Source organism: Idiotropiscis lumnitzeri, chromosome 9 (assembly GCF_059441095.1).
Source record: "Idiotropiscis lumnitzeri isolate Australia: NSW breed Sydney's pygmy pipehorse chromosome 9, RoL_Ilum_1.0, whole genome shotgun sequence".
NCBI lineage: Eukaryota > Metazoa > Chordata > Actinopteri > Syngnathiformes > Syngnathidae > Idiotropiscis > Idiotropiscis lumnitzeri.
In genome coordinates, this window is record NC_142399.1 from 16,026,236 (window position 1) to 16,040,189 (window position 13,954).

General features: G+C 39.7%; 1 protein-coding gene across 2 annotated transcripts in view; it reads right to left on the reverse strand.

The window, feature by feature from the left end:
- inpp5a (inositol polyphosphate-5-phosphatase A) overlaps positions 1–13,954 on the reverse strand; it is a 146,361-nt gene that overhangs the window by 59,181 nt on the left and 73,226 nt on the right. For both annotated transcript variants that reach the window (XM_088305189.1, XM_088305190.1), the window contains exons 7-8: positions 7,109–7,161; positions 2,489–2,608 (exon numbers count right to left, since the gene is read on the reverse strand). In XM_088305189.1, the coding sequence (XP_088161315.1) occupies positions 2,489–2,608; positions 7,109–7,161 (173 nt within the window). The remainder of the gene's footprint in view (positions 1–2,488; positions 2,609–7,108; positions 7,162–13,954) is intronic.

Consider the following 13,954-nt stretch of genomic DNA (forward strand, 5'->3'; position numbering starts at 1 on the left):
CACAGTCATAGAACCTCATAAACAAAATTATACTATATATCTAATTATAGTACAATAAAATAAATTGGCTCTGCTTTTGATACAGGAGAGAATTATTTGTCAATTACAGCTTTTGGGAAATAGAATCGATGTGTAAATATCATACATAAATACGTATACATTGTAGTATTGTCAAAACATTTTGTATAATACATACATGAACACACCCACCCACTAGTCATTTTAATAAATGTGCCCTGGCTTTATAGAGGATCCCCCCTGTGATTATCCAGTCCACCCTCTTGCTGCTCCAAATGTCTATTGGCTGAAGACTAGCCGGCCTCTCTGTGCTCTTTCAGCCTGTTGTTCTGGGAAAAGCCGAAAGGGAAACATTTAGGTTGTAGGGCTCTTTGAGACCGGTTGACAGTTGACTGATGACCGTCCATAAAATGACAAAGCATCGCTGTGTGGTAGCCAGTGTGGCCCACTGCCTCCCCATGGGAAACTAATTGCTTTGAATTGTTAAAGGCAACATTATTTTTCTGCCAATCACTGCCTTTCAATGGTCTGAAAATGAGCATGAAACAAGCCTTTTCAGCGAACAAAAACGGTAAATGTCCTCAATGTTGATCAAATTAACTTCAGCATTGTGACAATGGACTATATTTGTGTGAAAATAATGGCGTGCCACGAAAGGAGCTTTTATGGCAGGATTTCACAGTTGTAATGTAAAACTGTTCTCCGAAGAATACGCCTGAGCACTCTGAATAGATGTGGAAAAAGAAACAAACTCCAACATACAATAAACATTTTCTTCAAGGGAAAGTGGAAAAAACTAAAAGTACATTTCTCTTGGGGTTAGTAACACCATTTAGGTAAGTGCAGAAACATGTCCTATATTTAACAAAAATGCCGGCAAAATATATATTTAATACCTATTGTGTAAAATGTTTAGATCTTGCAACAAGTAGTTAATAAATATTGCTTCTCCTGCTTGTAGAAGCGTTGCTCTACCGCACAAGCTACAGAGCTGTGTGTTTTGAATGCGTCGCAACATTGAGGTCTGGCTGGCAAAACTCGGTTCCTTCTCAGCATTGTTCCCCTGAGGCCTTGAAGCACTTTGGAGATAAACACCGTTTAGCTGTTAAAAGAGGCACTGAGGAAAAGGCTTATCAGATCAGTTCTCAATGGGCTGTAAGCTGCATTATACAGCCTGGGCCCCAGATAAAGTGTTAGCTGAGGTTTGATGCCCAGTAGCACAGATCTGTCCTCTCTATGTTTGACTCCTGTAATGACTCCTTGTGGAGCTCAGCTGCTGGTGTGTTCCGCAGCCCCCTTTTCCTTCTCCACTTATCCGGCACTGAGAGATTTTAGCTCAGAGAGGCAAGAGAGAGGAGAGAAGAGGAGAGGAGAGGAGAGAAGAGGAGAGGAAGGGGGGATTGGCTTTGGATATTCCCCCTGTCCCTTTTCCTGCTCTGCTTTCTGGGGGTAGGGAGTCACATTTAGGACAATAGTCAAAAAGATGGTTCCCAACCAGCCACTGAATGGGAACACTGTTGGTGGTAGGACTTCATTCAAAGACCAGCCCGGGCACATTGTCCTCCCAGATCAGCAGAGGATAATGGAGTTTGCTGGTGGCTGCCAAAAGGTTAGCAGCCTCTGTGAAAGGACCGACCCATTATTTATTGCCCTTTACAGAGCCCAAGGACCCTTTTTGTGCTCCTCCTCCCTTCCTTCTGCACTGCCAGCTTTTTTTCTCACTCGGGTGCTCCGGATCTGCGCACGACAGGTTCCCCTAAAGTGAACGACTGAGGCGAGGTACCCTCAACAACCTAGCCTGGGATGCCTATATAACAAGCTGTCCGGATCATGTAAAACATCCCCATCGTTCCTTCACACCACTGATGCCCGAGCAGATAAAAAGAAGTTTTAAATTAAACGATTTGACCCAGAAGTAACAGCAAGGTTAAACGTGAGGATTTTAAAAGCAGGGAGCGTGGAAAACGCCACTCAGCCAAGTGAATTTTCATTCAGACCCTTCTGCCACCTGACTATAAGTCTGACACTCAACTATTTACATCAATTTACAAGCTGACAGTGGAGGAAAAAAAACTGCTGTAAAACCATAATAAAAGTGGAGGATTCAATCAAAATAGAATCTTCATCATTCCAGTAAATCCAGTTAAGTAAGGGCATAATAAAAATGCAGGAAAACATCCTTGTCCATTAAAAGGTGGGCCATTCTTTCATCAAAGAGAGAATGGTGTAAATAAAACGTGTCCCATAATTCAACTATGTCACCCATATACGACAGGAGGACATGTTGTGCATTTTGATGCCATTTATATGAGAAATAACCTAGCAGGTAGAGGACAGCAGTTACTATATGTAGAGGACTCTCGTATCAATTCTGTGAACATAATCATGAGTGCTTAGGAATGTCGCAAGATTACACGTATGGATTCAATATACAAGCAAAAACAAAACAGGGTCATTAATGGAAATGTACCTGTCTAAAACGTAGCCCAGTGCCTTCTGTCGAGTTCCAGAGTAGACTGAAGGACTCTTCTCCCAGGCCACCAGATTGGAAGCATCGTGGAAAAGGTGGATGTTTACCAGGTCAATACAACTGAGAATTAAAACAAAACAAAAATATGGTTTGAGAAAACTTCCGACAAAAACATACCTTGAAATAATGTCACACAATGTCATCATGGCTTGGAATTATTATTATTATTTCTATTATTAATATATGGGACACTAAAATGTAAAGGGCTGTCAAAATTAAAGCTCCGGAGATTAATTCATTTTTTTAACGCAGTTTAAAATTTTAACTGAATTAACACAGTTTGGTTAACTTCAAAAATAATTTGCATACTTTACTTTGCAAATATTGTACCATATTAGGTGTACATCTCTAGTACATCTCTGAACAAAACACCCTTCTCAAATTAACAACACTGCCGAAAAATACCTGTAAACATGACTCCATTTAGAAGATATTCAAGAGTCAAATACAGCTATTAGAACAGACTTTGAATTATATATACTTCACATTTAGTTATTTGGCATTAATTCCAAGATATGATTCAAGTAAATATCCGTTACAAGCGTCACAAAAAAATAGTCGTTGAAAAATGTGATTGATTTCAATTCATCATGAATATTTTTTGTGATTGATTCGTTAAAAATTGTATTCACTAGACAGCACTAATTATATAACAAGTGTTTGATTTTTCTGGTTGTTTTAGTTTTGTTTGCGGTAGTTACTGATTGTGTGTAATTGTTTTAACAAATATTTAAGCCCGGGCTTGACTGTATACAGGAATAAGGATGTGTATAGAGTAATATTTTTTTGATATTTATTTTTATTATATTACTTCAGGACTATATTGGTGAAGTAACATTAGAGGATTATAAGGACTTAGAGATAGATGTAAATGAGTCTGACCGCTTTTTACTACTTTTCGAATATGTACAAGTTACCTTCATTATTCCACTTGAATCCTGTCTGCTTTGTTGTTCTTTTGCATGTTATGTCATTCTCACATGTTCAAATTAAAGAATTCAATCAAACATGACCCGACTTAGCCTTAAGAAGGGAATAGCCTCACAAGGGGTTCTGACCTACTCAAGAGAAGAAATATGTGACTCAATCAAAGCAGTATGACGTCAGTAGCGTCCCAGTATTTTTGCCAAACTTCTCTTTACACTTGTGTTACTTCATAATGTTTAAACGTCACAATCATTAATTAACTCATTCAGTCCCATTGACGGATATAGACGCCAAAAATTATGTTTATTTTACCTGGGCTGGAGGTGAATGGTAAACAGTTACACTGGTGTTATTTGAATCATTCCAGTTAATACTTTCTGTAAGAATTTTTTTTTAAATCCAAAGTTGTCCGATCAATGCCGTGGACTTTATTGTGATCAACCTTAAATGTTGCACTGGACTATTTTAACACCCTCTTGTATCGTAAGAATCCTCAGCAGTGGAGGCACAAATAAGTGGCTAATCTGCTTTCACTCAGTTTGTCATGTCAGGATGGAGGCGATAGCTCAATGCATCGTGATGAATATATCCCCGCTGATCGTATCAATCTGCTGTGTTTGTTTGTGTTAGAGTTGCTCTTATCTCATGGGCTTTCCTGTGAAACAAAATGATGCATGCATGTCCTGCTTTATCGCAATCACTTCACCAGTCACTCTCTCGTTCTGCCGGCAGCGCTTGTCAAACATCATGCCCCTATTAAATGCATACCGTTTCAACTCTTTAGTTCTCATGTCATACCTTTATTAGATTACCACTCACCCCGACCCGCCCTTCCACCCACATATTCTGCTCTTGCAAACTTGAAGCTGGCATTTGCATTCCTCCCACACAGGTTCAATTGCATGTAATGTTTTGTGTCATCTGTCATATACAACTCCTTGACTAACATGATTATGTCTAATCAAATCCCCACCTGCTTCCCCGGAGAGGATGCAGCTATGCAACTAACTCTCTTGCCTGCACAGTCAAACGCAGCTTTTCTTTGTGAAGTGGAAGACATCTCGGGATGATTACTAATACAATTTTAACGATAGTACTAATCTGACGGGTACTGCTTATTGATCCGGTACCTTACGAGTCTTCTGCATGTTACTGCATGTTTTTATTAATAAATGTACTTGTCTTGCAACGACAATAAAATTAATGTAAAATAAATACATTAAAGAACAAGAATTAAAAAAATTAAATAAATAATTTGAACAAATCAGTATTAAGCACTAAATGACCAATTACTTTGATTAAAAGAAAACTTCCGGAAAGCAACAAGGCTGGAACATGCCCTTGGGCAACAAAACTTTGGTGACATGAGATGCGCGGTACTGTATTCTATTTTTGCCAAGCTCGCACGTGTGACGACGTGCATTGTGCAACGACGTTGCACTTCATCCCTCATCCTTCCCCAGTTGCGAGACATAACCACTTAAGCCAAGAATACCCAAACTTTTACGTTCGTGTAACAATTGCACTGAATGGAAATCGCTTTGTCATGCCTAAATGGTGAGTGCTCGGATGTTACCATTGTAACCTAGCCTAAACCTAACTAATATAAAGGACACACGCCAACAGTGCATGAGTATGTGTTTGTAACACCTACCTCACCGGATTCTTAACAGATGCTGACTTAGCAGCCGTGCCCCCAAAATGTTTATATGCTCAGAGTCTTCTCCTGAAATGCGCAAGAGACTGCTGCAGTTTTTCATTGATAACTATTTCTACAGCTAGTAATCTTGTTTCAAACACCACAGTTGACGTCTCTGTGCATGTTCCGTGTTCAGCAGTGTTAAATTATTTGGAAATGGTTACTTTGACATTTTAGAGGATTTGGTTTGCCAGACTGAAGCCATTTGGCTCCCCTTGTGACTCTGCTCCTCCACATTTCTTGAAGGTGGTTCTTGCAAGTATTGGTAAATCGGTCTTGGTCATTATCAACAGCGGGCAGTCTTTTGGTGTCAACAACCCTTGTTCAAAAACCTGGCCTTGGTCAAAATGTGATGTCAAATTTTCAGTCAGTCAATCCTCCATCAAGCGTCTCCAGTTGATCAAAAAACCTGCTGCTTGCCTCATGACCGGTACTCATAAGAGGGAGCACATAAGTCCTACTCTGGCATAGGGCTGGGCGATAAACCGAAAATTTACCGTTACCGAAATTTATTACGATGACCGAAATCATTTTGCCCATGTCGGTAAATTCCATGTTTAAAAAAAAAAAAAAGAAAAGCCTTTTCTGTCTGCGGCAATGTTCGCGCCCCTTTAAGACCGCTACAGCGCTTCTAGTCACGTGACTCCACCCGCCTGATCGAGAAAGAAAACAGACGTCGCTGTCGTAGCTGGCGATTCAAATCCAGAAGCTTTTTCATCACCCACAACACAACTATGCTTTGCTGAAAGTTCAAAGTGAGAAGCAAGGTTCGACAAGTGACAACAGCCCATTAACGGAGGCGACACCATACGAGAGAACGTCTCAGAGATGGACGCGATAGCCTAGCACAGATATAGCTCCTCTAGTTACAGTGGCGCTCACAGGATTTAAATGCTTCATGAAAGCCGTATTTCCCGATATGGACAACATCGGGCCGGGAGCTTAGACATGTCAAGCATTTTGCATCTACATCCGACTTGTGGTCGGGTCGCAACATGGATCCCTGATTGAGCCTGACTGTGCATTACATAGACGACAAGTGGCGACTGCGCACCAGAGTACTCGAGACGGTACATTTTCCCCGATGATGCACACTTGTTTATTTGTCTTGCATTGACATTTTCTTTCATTTTATTTAGCATTTTTTTTTGTTTGGCATTATTTACATCATGACAGCATCTTGGCGCAATCTATTTGCAGAAAAAGATTTTGCAAGAGGTACCCCTTTTCTTTGTGACATTGTTGAAGTCATGCAAAGCAAGCTATTTGGAATGTTTATACAAATAATTTTTGTACTTTTATTTTTCATTGAAAGTAATGTGTACCAGTTGGTCAACATGCATTTCCTGCATTTATTTAGATTTTAGTCCACGGGGGGAATTTATAGTGCATTTATCGTTATCGAGGTAAAATTGCTCAATTTCTCGCGATATGGATTTGAGGTCATATCGCCCAGCCCTACTCTGGCATCCCTTCACAGGCTCACTGTACATTTTAGAGTTCTTTTTAAGATTATATTATTTGTTTTCAAATCTTTAAATGGTCCTGCTCTACCTTACCTTACTGACTCCTCCACCCTTACGCACCTGCCCGGTAGCTATTAGAGGTACCAAGGACCAAGCGAAGGCTCAGAGGGGATCGAGCCTTTTCCGTTGCCGCTCCCTGACTATGGAACGACCTCCCACTAAACGTTAGGCAAGGTCCCAAGCTTCCCATCTTTAAAATACCTCTTAAAACCCATTTGTGCTTTTACTGTTTTCATTATTAATTTTCATTATTGTTTGTTGTTGTATGACTTAATTTTGCTCCATGTACAGCATATTGTATACACCAGTGGTTGTCTTACAGTGCTTTATTAATACAGTTGAGTTGAGTTGAGATCTATGAAAAACAAAAGAAATAAATAAAACCAAAACGAAAAAAAAAAGACTCACCAGTCAGGTAGGGCCCATCGCGTTCTGATGAATCCCTTTCTGGACCACTTGCACTGTAAAGCACAAAACACTTGAAATTATGCAATGCAGCGGTACTCACATTTTGGCACCTAGTAGCACCTAAAAAAAGTGTCAATTAGCCCACCAAGTACCACTATCCTGACTAACATTAAAATACTGCTGCATCGTAGGCCAAAGTGTCATAAATGAGATGGAGGTTGAATGCTTTCTTCTTCTTCTTCTTTCGGCTTCACAACAGCTTGGAATCCTTTACTGCTTAGACAAACTGCTCTCAAGTCTTCCTATAACTCTCATGCCTGATTGCTCCATCCCTATCGCCATTTACACATTCTATCTCTACTCTAGATGTGTTCAAACTATTGAAGTCTGCTCTTTCTAAATTTGTCCTCAAAACATCTAAAGTTGGCTGTCCCTCTGATGAGCTCATTTCTAATAAAATAATATGAATTAATTTCTGCTACCTGCAACTCTACTTCCTTTTGTGTTCAGTGCCACTGAATTGTCTTACTGCCACCTTCACCTTCAGCCAAGCACAAAATTAAGGCTTGACTGTAACTTCTGTCTTACTTCTGCTAATCTTCATTCCTCTCTCTTCAACGTCCAGCTTTTTAAATGTTCTCCCACCTACTATCTGGTTTCACTGCAAGCCACAATATCAGCTGCGAACATCATGGTCTATAGGGATTCCAGTCCAACCTCATCTTCACCCTATCTAGCAATATTGCAAAGAGCAAGGGACATAGAGCTGATCACTGATGCAGTCCCATCTCCACATAAACTTCTCTGTCACATGTACAAAAACTTCATCACTGTTCTGCTACTCTCATACATCTTGTGTACTATTCTAATGTACTTATATGGTACTACAGACTTAAGCAGACATGCATTACCACAGTTACTCTCTCCACCCTGTCACAGGTTTTCTCTGTATCTAATAATAATAATATTCCCTTTATTAGTCCCACAATGGGGAAATTCGAGATTCGAACCCAGGCCTCCTGGGGAGACTGGGTCCTGAACGCGGCGCCTCAGACCACTCGGCCATCCTGGCAGCCAAGACACAATGTAGCAACTTCTGATGTTCTCTGTACTTTTCCATCAACATCCTCAAGGCAATAATACATCTGTTGCACTCTTCCGGGGTATTAAATCCTATGTCAGCTTCCACCATAGTTAGTTGCTCTGTCTTTGTCTTCTTCTTCTCCAGTCCTCACCCCCCAACAGGAGTTATCTAATACACCACCATCCTATGCTGACTAACAAATGTTCCCACACCCCTACCTTATCGTCAGTAACCTCCTTCATATGACATTGTCTGCGCAAGATGACACATCCGCTTGTTTGGGTCACCCTAGGATCCAGTATCTTCGAATGAAAGTGTTTGCTATAGCCATTTCCATCCTTTTGGCAAAGTCCACCACCACATGTCCCTCCAAGTTCTAATTACAATCTGAACATATCTCCGCCTGGGTTGTTCACAACTTCTTTGTAAATATGCACAGTTTAAATAGTATCAATGCTGTTAAATAAAAGTCAAGTATATGTTAAAATGCATTGCACAGATTTAAATGGAAAAGTTAAATACAACTGAACTGTAAAAAAGCAGAGATTCTTTAACGTGCCACTACAGGGAGCCCATGTAGCACACTTCAGAATCATTGACGTGGTAAAATGCTCATGTGGTACGTTTTATATAAACATGTTTATCAAAGCTATCATTAAGTCTTTAACAATACAATGTTGTCTACATAGAAATGATTACACAAGGATTTTAGAGAAGATATATGAATTCTGATGATGCTCTGGAAAGAGTTTCTAGATCAGACTATATAAATTGCAAATAAATAATAATAATAATAATAATATTCCCTTTATTAGTCCCACAATGGGGAAATTCGAGATTCGAACCCAGGCCTCCTGGGGAGACTGGGTCCTGAACGCGGCGCTTTAGACCACTCGGCCATCCAAACAACATATCGCTATAAAGACAAATATACTCATTCATAACTGCAATATTTAAATTACCAAATCTTCAAATAATAGTTGTGAAAAATGTTGCTTGACAAATGTTCTTATTACACATTGGATATTACATGCGATATTACATTAAAATGAGGGTCATGTCAATACAACACATGTATTTCACGTTATATCCAAAAACTAAAGACAAAAGGACCTCCCGAAATATACTTCACCTTGATTTCCGGCAGTAATTTATGATTTTTCTTTTCTTTCTTTCTCTTTCATCTACATTGTAAACGCAACAAATCTTCAACTCGGATGTTGGTGATAATATGATGTTCTTTTAGAGGAATGCATATTTTGAGTTCACTGACAAAAAGCAGTGTACTCATAAATGTTTTTAGGAAACAATAAGCACATTTATCAATAATGGGCAAAAAAAAGTTACATGCAGCGTGTGGACATCTGGGATACAACAGCTGTTTGATCAGGTCCCACCCGTCTTGAGTTAATTATCCAATCACAAGTCTAAAGATCTTTCTCCAAACACCACATGATTCACCATGAAGCTGGTTATTAAATGAGGGACAAATTGATGCTGTGAGTGTTCTAGTTCTTAAATGGATAAATAAGTCTCTTTTCCGCAGCCTCTCGTTTACTGTGCAAGTCTCTCTGATACTCCTAATGGGGAGTTAATTGTAGTGATGAATAAACTAATTATGGGCCAGGTCACATAATTACAAATTGACTAATTTCATTTAAAAAACAAACAAAAAAAAGCCCCAGCTTCACATTAAAGGGCTAAGAGGTATTTGATTGCGCCTCACATCCTTCAATCTGCATTAGAACAAGATTAACTGTATCAAATTGAATTACATTAGCATATTTGAATTAATCCATACTGCCTTAAGAGGATGTATGGACCCAATTATGAGTTGCCGTCCAAATATTGTGACGTTAAAAGCAGCAAATGCAATTGGATGCATGCAAATGACTGACCTTGCACTTGAAAAAATGATACATTTGGGAGAATATCATAACAACTGATTAAATACAACATACATATATTAAAACGAACAAAAAACAATTGATTTTAAACACCAATATTCTATCCATTTTCACCTAAATTGACTGCTCTATTCATGCTTTCTTCTGCGAGCTTTTCAGGTAAAGTTGAGGAAAGAAAGTGAGTGGCTAAGATGACGAGGGACAAGATGAAAAGTGACGCTGGGGGTGGTCGTGCTCAGCGCCCATACAAGCACTGACTGCAGCCAGAGACGTTTAATCTCGATTTAATTTAAAGAGCCATTAACTGCAATCACAACATTAAAATCAATCACTTCCCTGACACCTGGCCCCAGATTGCCCCATTTGCTCTACGTATGACTGATCGGCCCTCTGCTTCATCGCTTGCTTATAAACACCGAAACACACATACACACGCGCGACAACTCACATACAGCGACACCCACACTCGCATTCTATTATTTTTCTAAACAATACAGCCAATCTCTGTTTTAGCAGAAATTCAGTTAATATCATTATCTAAATGAAATCAATCAAAGTCAGAGGAAGTAACGTGTCGCTCTACGTCGCTTGACACGATGACATCGTCATTTGGTTGCTGACATTGAAACAGAGATGATGACACAGATAATGTCAAGCCTCATCTGAACTCCACACACACAAATGCACCGTACCAAAAGATTCATGTTGACAATATCGTGTCACTTCTTCAAAACAGGAGACATATTTGGTTTAAAAGGATAAGTGACATGTAATCATATCATAAATCAGATTTAGTGGCAGTGAAGAGTCACTGGGCGGGGATGAGGGTGAGAGTCAAAGGGCAATGGTAAAAGGTCGCAAGGCTCGAGGTGACATTGGCTGACCCACCACAGGTCAGTGATGGCGTCTCTGCCCATGACAGTGATGAACGGTGGCTACACGGCGGGTCACATCCACGGGTGTCAAGCAATACATATACAAGCTGACTGCAACATATGCACACATCCATACACACACAAGAAAAAAATCTGAATGAGAAAAGAAAAAAAAAAAAAGAAATAGTTTCTTGGGTTTTACTGGAGTGGTATATTTGCAGAAAATCATGATCTGATCTACCCAAATTTGCCACCTAAAAATGACACAAACAGGCTGCATTGCATATGCATTATGCAAATTATAATTTCTCCAAATATATTTTCACATTTTATATCCCGTTTGATTGTTTGATTTTATTTGTCAGCCGATTATATTAAGCAGTAATAAGTAATACACCTGACCCAAATACTGACTGATTAGAGCACCCACTAGATGGGAACGCTTATCTTTATTTCATCACCCAACAAGTCAGTCAAGGATTTCCTAAGGATGTGGTGAGGAACATGTGCATTTATGTTAGAGAGAAAAAAAAAACATGAGTTTTTTCTTGCACAATAAGAATGGCGAGTAGCCAAGAATACACAATAACTACAGTGGAACCTCCAAAGTGGACTATTACCTGCTGCCTTAAATCAGAATTCTAATTGAATTTAGCAGTTCCAGCTCCAAACACAGGCCATAAACGCTTTATTAACATTTAGTCCTAGCTTAACATTTAAAAGGGATGTAAGAAGTATCATGAAGCCGTCTTGCAGAGGTGCCTCACTCATCTCATTTTGTAACAAACTGTCACATGACTCTAAAGATTCAATTAACCACCAATGTAATGGAAAAAGAACACACCGGCTAGCACTGCCAGCAACCTAAGCAGTCTTTGAATTGACTAATTTCTTTAAAAAATGCTGATCATTATCAAAAGACTGTCTGATGAAGGAAGCTTGACCAGGATGTAGAAACTGACATATTAAAAACGGCACTAAACTTGCTGCTTAGCAAAACCAATATTTGCATGTGGCTACAAGCAATAATCTTCTGGCCCAAAGTCACATCATCTTTGTTACCGAAATACCACAAGCGAGAGACCCATGACCCTGGCTGACGGTTAGCTCCAATTGCAGCAGCTCGCTTACTGGCATGCGGTGGCTGCGGTCGGGCCACCCTCCTCGTCTCCGACCTCAGATCAGACAAGATGTCATGCCAAATGTGTTCTTGTGTTTCTGATTTGATTTCAATTATTGGACACAGAAGAATCATTGTAAGTAGGAAGTATCTCATTTCTGAATGCAAGATATGAACTGATACTGTCAAATACAACGCACAAACAGTCAACCTTCCTGCAATACTTTGAGTCTTAATGCAATGCTGTGAACGTTCCCACGATAGTGCAAAAAAAACAAAAAAAAACACTGGTCAACAAAATGTAATCAGACATGGCTTTAAGTGTTCGTAACTCTTCATTCATCAATATTAGCAGAGAACCACAGTGGACAAAGTTAACTTTAGAGAAATCGTCCCTGTGTCAGAGTATATTATAGAGGGGACTGGGAGGATGTGTGGAATCAATCCAATGCTTTTATGGACATGCTTATGGCGTGAACAACAAATACAAACTCTTATGGGAGTTGATCTACTGCCTCTCTGCTATTTTCTCCCTTTTCTTTTTTTTCTGCTCCTGTGTAAAACGATCAATAGCAAGGGCACATTAAGGCTTTGGTCGTATACTTTATTTATCTTGGGCAATGACAAATCCGTATGATGCAATGGTTTGAGGAGGCATGTATTACTGCAGCAACGGCAAAAATAGATTAATGCTCAGCGGGGGGTGAAAATATTGTCAGAACAAAGTTAGACCACAAGACACCAAACCATTATGGCAACCTTTCAAAAGCTATTTGCAAACTTCCTTTTTAATGAATATGTTAATTAATCTCACATTACACACCAGCAAATAATAATAAATGGTCATGAGTATGAATTGCAAATGTAATTCATTTATCGACTTATTAAATTACAATTAAAAGCAGACAGAAGAAAACTCAGTTATGATTTTGGCCATGCTGTTTCACAGAACATTCACCTCAAATTGCGGTGGTCACTGAGGGTGTAGGGGTACGCTCGTCTCACTTTGATACAGGCAGCATGGGTTAAGTTCACAGTCAGTGAAAGTTTGAACTTGATGCTATGAATGGTTGTCCGTCATCATATGAACTTGTGATCGAATAGTGACCAGACCACAGTCGTTTCTGCGTTTTACCAGAAGTCTGATGAGAGCTATCTGGGGCTTTGAACATGATAATCTCGGTATCGCTCATGGACGGATGGACAAAACACAGTGACTACATCCATGCACACATAATCAAGTGAATTGACACAATCTCACATGCACAATAAATGACAGACGTAACCTGGGATATCTGTGCAGAGGCCCCCAGACCACCCATTCAAAAAGGGAGACCATGTTCCTGTCCTGACGTTTTTGGTAATGTGTTGCAGGCATCAAATTGCATCCATCCATTATCTGTACCGCTTGTCCTCACAAGGGTCGCGGGGGGTGCTGGAGCCTATCCCAGCTATCTTCGGGCAGTAGGCGGGGGACACCCTGAACTGGTTGCCAACCCACACAGGCACAGGGAGAACATGCAAACTCCACACAAGAAAGCCGGAGCCGGAAGTGATCCCATGACAGCTGCACTGTCGTGCTGACTAGTCGGCCACCGTGCCGCCCAGCATCAAATTCAAAATTAGATAATGTTTGAGAGATACAGAGAAAGAAAGAGAGGGGGGGGGGGGTCAATAACATTCATCAGTTTCAACACTAAATATTTTAGGATTTAGAAATCAGTGTATTGTTTTTATTTACATTTTACTCAATGTCCAAGCACGATTTCAACTGATTGGGATTTTTCAATATAGTTAGTCTTTATTTTGTTCTGAACTTTCCTTTTTTTATAATTCAGTTAGTTTATTATTATTAGTTTT